Source organism: Corvus cornix, chromosome 1 (assembly GCF_000738735.6).
Source record: "Corvus cornix cornix isolate S_Up_H32 chromosome 1, ASM73873v5, whole genome shotgun sequence".
NCBI classification, from domain to species: domain Eukaryota; kingdom Metazoa; phylum Chordata; class Aves; order Passeriformes; family Corvidae; genus Corvus; species Corvus cornix.
The window spans coordinates 36206067-36219983 of record NC_046332.1 but is presented as its reverse complement, the minus strand read 5'-3'; the positions used below and the strand labels follow the sequence as shown (position 1 = coordinate 36219983).

The 13917-nt window shown below is 38.3% G+C and overlaps 1 protein-coding gene across 3 annotated transcripts in view; it reads right to left on the bottom strand.

The window, feature by feature from the left end:
- Positions 1 to 12236, bottom strand: part of LOC104690326 (N-acetylated-alpha-linked acidic dipeptidase 2-like) — a 31934-nt gene extending 19698 nt beyond the window's left edge. The window contains exons 1-9 of one of the 3 annotated variants that reach the window (XM_019286761.3): positions 12103 to 12236; positions 10484 to 10595; positions 7355 to 7541; positions 5679 to 5780; positions 4730 to 4855; positions 3870 to 4056; positions 2684 to 2777; positions 2303 to 2401; positions 535 to 620 (exon numbers count right to left, since the gene is read on the bottom strand). In XM_019286761.3, coding sequence (XP_019142306.2) covers positions 535 to 620; positions 2303 to 2401; positions 2684 to 2777; positions 3870 to 4056; positions 4730 to 4855; positions 5679 to 5780; positions 7355 to 7541; positions 10484 to 10595; positions 12103 to 12190 — 1081 coding nt within the window. In that variant the 5' untranslated portion in view covers positions 12191 to 12236. The remainder of the gene's footprint in view (positions 1 to 534; positions 621 to 2302; positions 2402 to 2683; positions 2778 to 3869; positions 4057 to 4729; positions 4856 to 5678; positions 5781 to 7354; positions 7542 to 10483; positions 10596 to 12102) is intronic. The other 2 variants (XM_019286762.3, XM_010401081.4) reach the window with 2 other exon arrangements.
- Between the last annotated feature and the right edge of the window lie 1681 nt (positions 12237 to 13917).

Below are 13917 nucleotides of genomic sequence, written 5' to 3'. Positions count from 1 at the left end.
CATCCTTACTTGTATCAAATGAAATTCCAAGATCAATACCAGTGCTACAAGTTTATTTTTTAGGGGAATCTGCAATCAGTCGCTTACTCTACTGAGGTATGCAACTAAAGACAAGAAATATTTAATAAATATTTTTCCATCCAAAAGTCTTTCATGTGTATGACCTGCTACTAAGTATCAACAGTATAATGTTAAGGTCCCAAATCATCACTAGTTTTCTGTAATTTGGATGATGTTAAATTTTGCAAAGGCAAAATGTATGACTGATGTAAGGGGAAACCTACTGTAAAATGGCAGGCAGCATAAAAAAAAAAAATCTCTGACATCTACCATTGTAACATTCCCATTAAAATGCATTCTTGGGAATGTCAATGAAAAATTGTGTGATGGGAAGGACAGAAAAACTATTAAGAATTTCTTAAGACTCCATATTATATGGGCATTTAAAAATTTTTAAGCTTCTTACAACACAAGTACAACTTCAACAAACACAAATAAAGAAGGAATTAAAGTCATCAAGCACCTGATGCTCACCTGGTTCCAGAGCTCCTCTGAGGATGCCAATGACGTTGTAAATTCGTGTTATTTTATTGCTTGTATGAACATGCATTCTGACTTTTCTGAAATGAAAGGCAGTGTGGAATATCCATTTCTGACTTATAAGCCAATAAAAAAGCCAATAATATTAACATATAAACCAGAGTTTGTGCCTCTGTCCTGCTTTGTGTTTTTTATGTGTGTTCAGCATTGTCATGCTGTCTCAGAGTCCCATTTTTTATTTCAGCTTAGCCTGTTGGTGATGCCTTAGAAAAAACCCTACAAGCTGGTCCAGTCTATAAATTTGCAAAGATTTACAGAATTTGTTGAATTTTTATTTATGGGAGCCAATCAGATAATTGTGTACTAGAGGAGTAAACTGAAAAACATGCACAGTAATTAAAAATATATTTACATTTTGACCAAAATGATAATTGTGGATATGCATATGTTTATAAAGAATACATTTTGATATTCTAGCACAGGTCCATGTAATAATATAGAACTTGGAGAAAAGTTCATTAGGAATATTCATCCAGGAATAAATTGAAATCTCTGTTTAGGACAGCAGACCTAAGTGAACAAGATTTGTCAGTCATAGAATAGTGGAATGGTTTGGGTTGGCAGGGACCTTAAAGATCACCTAGTTCCAACCTCCCTGCCATGGGCAGGTAATCTTCCATTAGAGGCAGGAAACCTTCCACTAGAAGCACAGGTTTTTCTTCCCTGTCCCCCACCAATAAAATCCACTTGTGAAATGTCATAAAAACAAAGGGAATCCAGGTACTGGGAGAGATAAAATGGATACAGTATTCGTCCTCCTTAACCTGTAGGAGAAGCAAAGCACCAAACAATGGGGGGGTTGTGTCTGGCAAAACCTCAGGAGTTTCACATTTGAAGTTATATTTTCAGCAGCAGATCTGCATGGCTGTCAAAATCAAAACCTACTTCAGGACAGCCACTGGATCTTTGCCCAGAAAATAACTGACACCAGTGCCTTGGGCATGCGTATATGTGCACACTTTCCATGTGCAAGTGACTTTCTACCTAGAATCAAAAGCTTCATTTTGATATGGAACTACTCTGAGAAAGAAGTTACGTGCAGAATTAATCCATATTTACAAAAAATGTTATTCTGCCAAGTAGGAAGATGTTAAAAAGTGAATTCAATAATAAAGTTTTGCAGATGAATCATATTGTTTTCTCACTGTTGTTCTTCAAGATACTCTAAAAAGCACTGTAATTATGTCAAATATGCTTTCTTATTTAGTTATTCCTACTTTATTCATTTTCAGCTAGTGTTAAAGCAGAGCAGGAAAGAATAATGATAAATGAAGTCTTTATAAAATTAAATATTCAGACATACTCTTGTTATCCAGGAGATGGAGTAGTGATAATGATATAGCATTTTTACCCTGTTCATCGAGGTCCTCTACCAGTCCTCACTGAATAATAACTCATGTAAACTGAAACTATTTTTATGTGGAAAAGTCACACAAAAGTGATCTTTAGATTTATTGCAATTTACTGCCAAATGTCATTGTCATGTGGCCTGATCTGCTAATCTATGATCTTTTTTTAATGTAATTTATTTTCAAATTCTAATAATTATCACCAAATGTAACTGTAGCAGAAGGTAGCAAATTTCTCCCAAGTCTCTCTAGATGTATCATTTCAGAGTCTTTCCTTCAGGGGGATTTTTTTTCTTTTTTTTTCTTTTTTTGTTTTTGCAATATTGTATAAACAGGCAAGTATTAAAACAGACCTTGTAGAAGAGTTGCCTGTGAATCCTGGCCCTATGTTATAAGACACATTGAGACTTCCCTTCCAGCTGCTATCTGGTGCTGCAGGTCCTCCCATTGCACTGTGAAGTGAAAACCAAGACAAATGTAGTTGACAAGTAGGCTAAAATCTTAAATTCCCTTAATAATTATTGCAGCAAAACCAAGATGGCTTTACAAAATTCCTAAAAGCATTATTGCAAAAAACAGATTGCTTTGAATTTTTCACATTTTGTGAAGCACACATTACTACAAAAGAGTAGCAAATACAAGTAACAGCATAGATTTTGCCATCTTATTGTGAAAAATTTATCTATACATTTGGGAATACTGACTTCTGGTGAGGAGGACTGATGTATACTCACCGCAGTAATACTTCTGCATCATGATATCCAATGGGATGAACTGGGATTTTGGGAATCCCTACACCTTCGTTAACTTTATATCTGAAAGTGTACTCTGAGAAACCAGAACAAAATGTCAAGTTTATAGTGTTCTGAGCAACTTTTGCCAAACTGGAAACACTTCTGAGCAGTGCAGCCACAAGCATATATGCTTCTTTTTGATTCTTACATCATTTCTCACATACTGCTTCTAGGAAACCAAACTGTAATGACAGAACCACAAACCCAGGAATGCATCTGCACAGCTGTGCAAAAGAAGTCCCCAGGCTTGATGCAAGCTTACATTTGCAGTCCAACCATATCATAACTTCTCCTCTAGGCTAGCTGTGGGGAAACCAAGCTGGTGTGTGAGGTGAAGATGGCACCTGTGCAGCTGGTTGACAAGGTACAGAGAACATCCACAGATGCATTTACCTGGGTTGAAGACAGGCAATGTCCCTCTGAGTCTGGTAGGCCTGGCACACACAATCTCACCTGGTTTTAGGTTGTCTTACACCCCCAACAGTGGTCACACAAGCCCATGAGCTTTCCAGAAGCACCCCTGTACAGCCATCCCATCAGCAGACAGCACTGGCAGGCAACCTAGTTCAGACTGAGTTTAGGATGCCAACAAGGACAAGACAAGCACATGGTGCCAACTTTTGAAAGACTCCGGGCTACTATTATTTTTGCTACAGGAATTTAATTCCCCTTAAAAAGGAGTTTAAACTGGTTTTCTGCTTGGAATTTATGATCAGCAAGGAAACATACCTCCATGTAAAGCTATTAGCCCTCTTTGATGGTAGGGTACAATCTAGTTTAAACTGGTCCTCTTGAGAAACACAGATATTTTAAAATGGTTATAAATTCTCAGTCATTTTCTGCTGCTTCTCAGTCTGTAAACCTACACACCCTGCTTTTTTAAGTGTCACAAGGGTGGGACCATACCAAGATTCTGCTAGGAACTTTCTTCCCCTGCCTAACTGAAACCAGTTAGAATGACACAGATAGAACTTGCTATGTAATAGGAAATTAACCACTGTCAATAATAATTTCAAGCAGCATTTTTCTCTGCATCTGTACTGAAAATAATTGAATTTCTAGTGACACACTTTCAGCACCAGTTTATAAAGTACTTGATGGCCCAGGCTACAGAACTTTCACTCACCTTTTGCAGGATAACCTGGTGTTAGAGGGTCCCCAGCCCCATTCAGGTTTAAAACATTCCCACGCTGGGCTCCTCCACCTGGAAGGTTCCAGCCATTTGGATAAGGATCTACTCCAGGTGCGCAGTAGTCAGCAGGGTCTGAATAAAGTATGATCCCTTGGGCTCCTGCTAATATGGCATTTTTAACCTGTGAAATTATTTGCTTTTAAGATGTGGCTTTTTTTTTTTTTAATGCAGCAATAAATCTGAATGTTGAGATTTGCTTCCATGCAAGAAGATGAGTATGTGAAAGAGTGAAAATTACCCCAGATTCAGCAGAAGGACCAAGCACAGTGAAACACAATATGTTCATTATTTGTGTCAAACCTTTAGTCATAGGTCAAGGCTATGAAATAAAGCACAGAACATAAAACTGAGGCACAAAACCTCACTCATAAAACTGAGGCACTGTCCCCACTGCCCCACTATCACAAATTTTGCCAGATTTGTTGTCTAAAGTCAGAAGAGATAGTTTCTCAGTTTCTGTGCATCAGACTCCTTGTCAAAACGCTCCTATTTCAAAGTACTGCAGTTCTATGGATGGCAAGTATCAAAAGCCTTGGCTCTACAAACTACTCAGTTGCCTAAACTATTCTCTTGCAAGAACTGCCTAGGGAGTTTGCAGTCATCTCTGTCTCAGGAGTTTAATACATTCATCTGGTTTTATTGTTTTGGAAGTTATTCTTAGACTGCAGTCACAATGGATACATTGCAGGCTTCCTTCTGCTCATATGTTCCAACAAACAGCCCTCACTGCTTCCCTCAAGCTCTACCATGAAAGTGCCTGACCCACGGAGGAAAAATTAAAACACAACCCTTACTTTATTTCCTCTGAAGATCTTCCCATATCTGGCAATGACAATCTTTCCTGTACAGTTAATTCCCATTTCACGCTCCAGCTTAAAAAAATCTTCTGTACGACCATAATTCACGTACACCAGATCTGCCTGGGCAGAAAAGAAAAGCAACGTCGTGGCAACTGGCCAGTGAACAAACAAAATACCCATTATCAGAAATGCAGTTTCATTCACAATGTATCATAGAGGACTTTTCTTTTTTTTTTTTTTTTTTTGCATTTCTACAAATGAGATCCAGTGCCCATAAAAACAGTAGCAAAAGATATCCACAATATTCTTTAGGAAGCTTTGGCTTGAGTTTCTGATGTTTGGATATTATCCCACACTTAACAACAGTCCTAGAAACAGGCTGGAAAATAAACCAATGTACTTTGCTAAACCGACAAACTTCTCTGGCTGTGACAAAGCAGTGGCATGCTTTGCATACACAAACACTCACTGCTATATAATTTCATTTATTTATCCAATGCAATGTTGTCCCTGACCTGCTTCATAATGAATTAGCAGATTAAGTGAGGAACTTTTGTGGCCTTTGAAGGCATTCATTTAATCTGAAATGTCTTCCAACTTGATTTAAATATTGCTACTTCTACCTGTGCCTTAAACAACTCCTCTACATATGACTGAATAATATGGAGCAATCTGAGATGTATCCTAAATTTTCCATCAAGATAAAAACATTTCACTTGTTATGTGATTCAGAGTTCCAGCAACTTAAGAAAGATCTTTTTTTGGTCATAAAAGACTTCTAACCTTTGCATAATATGTGGCCTATCTGTGCCTAAGTGTTCTTTAATTAAGACAAATGGTAATTAAAACTAATACAACAAATATTTTGAGAAGTTGGAGCAACTGTCCCAGAAAGTATTTCAAAAAATAAGTAATAGTACCCTGACATAATTTCTTTTCTTACCTCTGGCACTCCTTGTGCTGAAAAAGCATTATATGGTGGTAGTATATCAGTAACATTTTCATACCCCTGTGGAGGTGGTTCAAACAATGATGTATTGAAAACCTATCAAAAAAATAACAGTAGTCTTTGGTCAAACACTCCAGGCACAAATTCACACACTAAGCAAATGCTAGTTATAGTTTAAACTAAAGTCAAAAGAGACAGTTATTCAGTTTCTGTGCATCAGGATCTTTGTCAAATAATTACTGTTTCAAAATACTGCAGTCCTATGGATGAAAAATATCAAAAGCCTTGGCTTTTGCCAAGTTAGTTAGCTTTTTAAACTATAAATTTCATAAATTGCTAGCAAAAATACAATTCTAACTAGCACACAAGTTCAAACAAAAACACAGCTAGGGATCCAGAGCTGAACTTTTGTAATAGAATGCAGATATAAATACAAAGAGATGGATCACGTGTCAGAAGATGTTCATCAGCCACTGCCTAAACCTAAGGAAAGAAGTAACTGAAAATTGCCAAGAAGTGGGGACAGTAAAACGCACCTGGTTCATCCATGCCATCCCAGGTGTCTTTTGTGGTTTCTCCCACCTGTATTATTATTATTATTATTATTCTCTTCATGTCTCTTCTAGTAATGCTCCAGTTAAACATATTGCCTTTTATCATTATGTATTGTAAAACTCATGTTGCTTTAAGGTTCATGACCACCTTTTGTCACCTTGTGAGATTATAATTGAGACACTGTTACAGGGTTTCTGGAAGAATTTCTTCATTCTTTCACCTCTAAGCTCATGTCATCCCTGAGCACATATTCCTTACTTTCTATCCTGGCTCTTCATCCTTACCTATATGCTATGATGCTTCTCTAGCAGTTCCACCTCCTCTCCTTGCTCAGGCTCCTTGTCAGAATCTACATCTACTTCTTTATTTCCCTGGGTATTCAAAAGGGAGAAGATGTCTATAGACTGACTAGTTCATTAGTACTTCCAACACTAACTTCAGAGACACCATGGGAAGCCAGTGGAATCAGGTTCAGAGCAAGGAAAACAAGGCAATACTACATAAAATTGACAATATCTCTGCATTCCTTACCTCAGTATGTTGTGGAAGCAAATATTGTGCAGATGTTCAAGCAGGGTTTGGATAGGTACTTGGAAGAGAGATGTAATGAGGGTCACTGACTGGATAAATACTTGGAAAAGGTCTAACAAGGATTTTTTCAAGAGACTAATTGCAGCACATTTGGAAAAGCCCTGAGCTGAAAACAGCAGGACACTGGGAAGAACTGCATGCCTGAAGTACATTTCTTTGTTCTTAAACGTCCCTGTGCATCCACTTAAGGCTGTTTATGGAAGCAGGAAATTAGCCTAGATATATCCTTAAGCTGAACTCTTCTAACACCTTATGGTTTACTGGTGTTAACTGCAGTCTCACCACACATCCCTGCTCTTCTGTTATGAGGCACTGAGATCTCAGCCACTCTGCTGTGTTTTCTGCATAGCCTGGAAAACCATTTCTAAATATGAATTCCCTTTGCACTGGATTTTTTTAATAATATAAAGCACATGCTGAGCTGAGTAGGTAGGAATACAGAGGAAGACACTGTTTTTTTAACAGGAAGTCACTGGGGTTTTTTTGGTTTTACATAAATATAGTTTTGTCATTGAAAAGATCACCTCATTCCCTTGATCATCAATTACTGAAATGTAGTTTGGCTGCTTTTCATTTGGGTATGAAAGAAGCACATCATAATTAACAAGTTCTGCTGAATCCAGTCCAAATTCCTTCCATTGGCCTTGAATTTTTTTGGCAAGAAGAAGATTCTCTTCAGTTCCTGCGAGGTGAGGCAACTTGGTAAATGAGCTAAAATAAAACAGAAAACCACTAGTAAGCATCAAATGCAGAGAGATACAATAGTGAAATAGGATCAGTGTGTATAAAGCTAATCTTCAAGACACATTCCATGGACAGTAAAGTCTTAAAGTTTGAGCTGTATAACATGATTGCTCATCAGAGTCTGCTTCATGACATGTAGAAAATATAGTCAGAGCAGAGGATCTTTCCTCAGGCCTTAAAATAAGTCAGCTGAACTTTTCTCTTTGCATGACAAGAATGGCCACATCTACACACAAGCAATGAAAATCAGTGTCAAATATTCAGCAAAAGAATATTAGCAGTATGCAAGAAGCAGAAATAAATATAGGAGAGCTACACATTCAGAAAGGAGCCTTCCAGAAAATTCTGGTATCTGATGATGGATTTGTACTGTGGGTATAAAGTGTCCTAATAAGTTTAACTTGAAAATCATTACATTAAATTATCTGCATAGGTTTGCTCTTTTTTCTTCTTTTTCAAAAGCCTGAGTAACAAAATCCTTCTTAACATTTACTTCCATATCAGAAAACACATACTGGTGATAAACAGTCAGGAACAGGATCCAGTCCCTCTGGACTACCCTAAAGAAATCTGTCTGCAATTTGTTCGGCCCACTGAACAAGAAAGTAATGGTGAAAGCTCATCAGTCAGCCGGGTACTCAGCATCAGCTTCCAATTCCCAACAGGCTACTTGTCAATGGTTGCCCCACAGATGTCAGATACCAGCAATTACTTATTAATTACCATTAATAAGTGGTAGCAAATACCATGATTAATATCACTTCAGACTGTTTTCAGCCCATGTTCTGCAGTGTGTACTTCCTCAGCTTCCAAAGGAGAATGATATTCAAAGCCTTTTTGAAGTCAAGGATGTTACAGCCACTATAATGCCTCATGCATGTGGCCAGTCATTTCCTTACAGAATGCAATCGTGCTGATCACACAAACAAATAGGAAATAAATGCTGACTGTTCCTAACTGTATTTCTGTCCTTCATGTGTTTGGAAACAGATTCCAGAAGGATGTTTTGTCGCCCTTCCAGACCTGAAGCCGACCAGCTCACGGTCTCTCCAGGTTGCCCTTACTAAAGGAGGGGCACAATATCAGCCTTTTTCAGCCACCTGCGGCCTCCTTCAATCATCAGAACCTCTCAACTACAGCAACATTGCAATCATAATATCAAGGTCTTTCACATGAGTCCCACCTGGCCCCAAGATCTGAATGCATCCAGATTCTCTAAGTATACCACACCCTCTGCGCTGTTGCCATCCCCGCTCTTTAAACTGTGTGGGTACGCACCAAAGTCTGGGAGCAACCTTTGCCAAACCTTGTTGCTTGTTGTCTTCTTGCACTTTAATTCTCACAAGCATTTTAAGTACCTTTTAATTCTTTAAGTGTACTAAATACTACATATGCCGTCAGGAAAAACACACATGATGATTTTTTTTTTCCACATTTTCCCTTCTAAGCAGTTTAATCCTTTTCAGAGCTATGATACAATGTTAAGACCAAAGTGTCTGCATTTTCTGAGACTCACAGATTTTTTCCCCACTTGATAAAAGCAGATTTAGTACTGTGAAAAACTAAGAACATGGACCAAAATTCTCAAGTTCACATTTTTTTATGCTTTTAACAAATTTTTTGGATAGTGTGTTAATACAATTTTTCTGCAGTTCCTGATTTTTATTTGAATTTAGGCAAAAAAAAACCCCAATCAGCATGAAGCATTTGGCCCATCACCAAAGCAAGCAGACAAATGAGAAGCCATTAATGTCCCACAGCCAAGAGACTTTGGCATAATTACAGAGCTGTTTCATGCTGTGTTGCCTTGATTCTCACGCAAACATAATTTTCAGGAACTCTGCAATGTACTGAAAGCAAGAAATACAAAATAAGATTAGGCCTGTAGACTTAAAAAGCTAATTGATATTAGGTATGAAACCTTTTGGGTTTAGAATAAATGTATAGAAATCTAATTTGTCAGTAATCCTTTGATGTTCTTGTTGCAGCTGCTGACTTACATGCTGAATACCAACACTTTTTTAACCAGAGTTTGTATATATTTACTTTTCACATAAATATATTTTTTCTTCTGTAGAAAATATAAATATACACAATAATGTGTGTTTTTTTCATTTTCTGTGGGGAAAAAAAAAGGTTTTTTCTATCCCTAGCATTTTAGATGTTTTGAAAGAACTGCATGGATGCACTGGGATGCAAAAAAAGATTATTTACTAACAATTGCATCATGCAAACCTTAATCAACTGTACAAGCACACTGACCATGGACAGAGCCCTTTATCTCTAAACCAGAAGACAGGGTATAATGGGATGTCAGAGCTCCCAATTAACAGCACATTATCCAGTATGGCCACACTAAAGGAAATATCAGCTGTAAGCATACATGCAACTCAGTGCTCTGCAAATCTGTAGCATTAATTTTTAACAGATTAATTTTCTACTCAGACTAGCTGCTCAAATGGAAAGTTTAAGGAGACACTGAGCAGATGATCAGTCAGATGTAATTCATGTCAATCATTGTATCCCAAATACAGTAAAATCATCTCAGTCTGAAAGAAAGCAAAGGTATCTGATGTTAGAGCTTCAGACACTTGCAAGAAAAAAAAGGCATGCTTCTTTAAACCAAGATGGGAAATCATGAAGACTGGTAAGCACTGGCAGTAATGCAGCTGAGGGAAGTACACTTGACAGTACAGCCACTTCAAAAAGGCAACTTCAAAAATGGGGAAGGGGGAACAGAAGAGTTGTAAGCCTCTCTCTTCTTCCCTCAGACATTCCATACAAACTAAATACTTCCAAAGCATCTTAAAAGCTCTGCTTTCAGAGGCCCTTCCTTGGAGCTGATGTTATTACTTTCTGGCTTTCTTGCCTGATAACATTGTTCAAAAAACAGGATGCACAAGGCTTACCGAAGAAATTTCCTGATGTTCTCTGCTTTCATTTCAGCCACAAGTTTCTGTTTCACATTTTGACGGACATCTGAAGAGTTGGGGTTTTTCTCCGTCAGTTTTGTAAACCATCCTGAAACACATTTGAAAAGTTTCCGACTTAGCAAGAATGTCCTCACATGTTTGAGCGCAGGTGCCACCTGTGGTACTAAACAGTTAAAACCACAAGGATGAGCAGAGCTTAGAGCACCCTCTGTCAGTGTCTGTAGGCTCAGAGAAGTGAAGCAGAAAAGTAAAATATATTTCATTGACTGAAATACCTAAAAGTAACATAATGAAAAAACTACACCCTAAATCCCTGGTAAATCCCCTTTTTAAGGCACTTGTCTCTCATTAATTTTAAACTATAGTTTGAATTCTCAATTAACTGTTTGCAGTGTGAGGTTTGAACTCCTGATACTCATGATGAATTTACTTTATTTAGTTTATGCATATATTTTAAAACATATATGTTAGCATATTTAAATGGAAGGTCTAGGACTCAACAGCCACCCTGACAGCACTGTAATAGTTACAGACTTGGGGAAGGGTGGGTTTAGTCTATTTAACAATTAAAAGAATAAAGTTAACTGTCACCCAATCCAGTTTTAAAATGTTTATTCATTAACCATAAATAGTAGTAGGAGAGGGTATATCAACTGTATGAGTTTGTCTTAAGAAAATAACAACCAAAAAAAAAATCCTTTTATTATTATAGCTAGACAATCCCAAACTGGGAAATTTTTTGTAAGAAAGACAAATATATGTGCTGTCACATGCACAGTATATATGATCTGTTACACTTAAATACAATTGTAGTAACTCTCTGAACTGAAGAGTGATGCTTGATCAGACCAAAAGTCCATTTTTCCCAGTGTCCTGTTTTGGAGCAGGGCCAAACGATGATGTTCAGGGAAATGTATAAGCACAGCACAAGTACCAGAAATTTGCTGCTCAGGGATCTCCTAAATTAAACTAATATTTTATATATTTAATAGCCCTCATGGATTTTTCTTTCATGCTTTAGCCTTAGGTTTGTGTTACAACACAAGTTTAAAAAGGACGTGCAGTTTTAGATTTAAAATCAAATGCTGCAAGTGACATCAGAAAAGAATCTCTAGCAAAGTTCATTGTGCATGATGAAAATTTCAGTAACTTGGCTGTCAGTCAAACTCCTCCTCCTTCTCTACATTCTACCCTTAATTTCTAAAATAGCAACTGAATAGGAGTATTTAAATATATCTTCAGTAAAAAACAGGAAATAAAAATTTAAACAATCTGGGAGATCTTGCAATCGCTGAAGTCTCAAACTCTTGTATTAATCTTTCCTCTTTGAAAGCCTGGCTGCCTGTTTCGGGAAGCTGCCAGTTCACCAGGGCTCGTCCTGAGCTGAAGCACGGAACCACTCTGTTCCTCACTCCCTAAAGACCAAAAATGCTTGAGAGAAAAACTTCTTAGAAAAGCAGTGGGACAAGTACTTTACCATGTCGCTAAAGAGCGCTATAATCTCCCTGATGGTGAGTTAATCACATCAGGCGTTGCACACAAGTATGTGCAGGGGAAAGAAGCCGGGGGCTGAGCCCCTGGGTCTCTGCACTCACCTGTAAGAAAGCCCAGCAAGAAACAGCCGAGCAGCCCAGGGCACACGAGCCACGCACGGAGGGCGGCCTTGCTCCTGCTCCTGGCCATACGGTCAGCACTGGCCGGCAGCTTGGCAGGCTCTGAGGGCTGGCAAGCAGCTGCCTTCCTCCTCCTCCTCCTCCTCCTCCTTCTCCTCCTCCCCTTTCCACCCACAGCCCCAGGGCTGTCCCTGTCTTCTTTGCTTCTCAACTCTCACGCTGCCTAACCAGCCTTAATCGCTAGGCGATGATGATACAATTTTCCAAATGAAACAAAACTCTTCCACTTCTTAGCTTCACCCCACCAGACAGCTCCTGTGTAGCTGCATGTGTATCTTCTGTAACAAATATGTATCCAGGCTGTGCACCACACAATGCACATATACTACTTAAGAGGCTAATTTCTATTAGTTATTAGGAGTTTCTGGTTTTGAAAGTTCCTGTTTTAGGCTTGTTCACAATGTGTTCCAGTGGAAGTGGCCAAGAGATGAAATTAAGGGAAAACTTGTTTTCTCTTTACCAATGAAACACTGAATTGCTTCCCTTTTTAATCCATGGTAACATTAATCGTTAGCAAGGAATGTGTACATGGAGCAGCTGAGAACAGAATTTAGATCGGCCAGCAAGAACACTTCCAGATATCATCCAATTTGCAACTGGGAAAAGTTGCAAATTTATTTCCTGTGTTCTCTAGCAACTTGCACTTAGAATTACAAGGTTCTCGAGACCAAGTTTTCCTAGTCTACTTTATTCAAATCCATCAGTACCTCATGGGGAAGGAAACAACTGCAGCCCAAGGAATAGTCAAAACATACATTCATAGAATCGTTACATTTTGCACAAACTTGCTCTGACCTTGCACATCACTCCCTGCTGCTGAGTCCCTTCATGGGGACACAGAAGCCAAGACTGACCTTTCTGGAACTGAGGACTCACCCATTTGAGACCAGTTATATGGCTGAAGGCAGGAACGCTTTTCTGGGAGCCTGGGATTGCTCCAAATTCCTACCACTCACTCCCAAAGGACAAAGTAGATACATTTTGTGAAAGAAACGTCAGTACTCCGAGTATCAAAATTTTCTTAAATACATTTTGATGAGCTGAAAATATTCAGAAAAAGCAGAAAAGACTGGTTAATGTCCCAATTACTTAAACTAAGGCTTTTCAGAGAAAAATTACACCACTTGGGTATTCTGCACCAGTCACAGCCACTGTTTTAAGCATAGGGCTGGATGTCTTTGTTCAAATGATAAACACGTCCAGTTTTGTGATTTTTTCCTGTCATTTCCCAACTGCTCATAAGCCATCACAAATTCTGAACAGCAATGACATTTCACACCAGCATCTGAATTGACATATACAAACCAGATGGAATTCCACCTACAGAATTCAAAAAGAATGAGCATATTGATGTATTATTAGCATTTATATAGCACCACAGGTGTAGGACTGGCACATAATAGACAGCAAAGTGACAAGGGCTTTTGGAGATTACTATCAAAATTAGACCTCACATGATAATAACATCAGTGGAGGAAGAAGGCAAGAATAGCAACAGCAAGAATGTATGAAATGCGTTTATTTCTATGCGTACGTCTTTTTAAAGTGACAAGGGCACTAGCAATGCTGAGGTTGAACAACGAGCAGCAGCCAAGTGGCTTCTACCACTTAAAATACAGTCCTATTACTGTAAGTTGTTAGTTGTGACATGTTCTTACACGCCATGGATTGGCCACAGGTGGAGTACATTATGTTACAATTAAATGCAAGTGTAACATACAGTGTAAATCTGTCTTC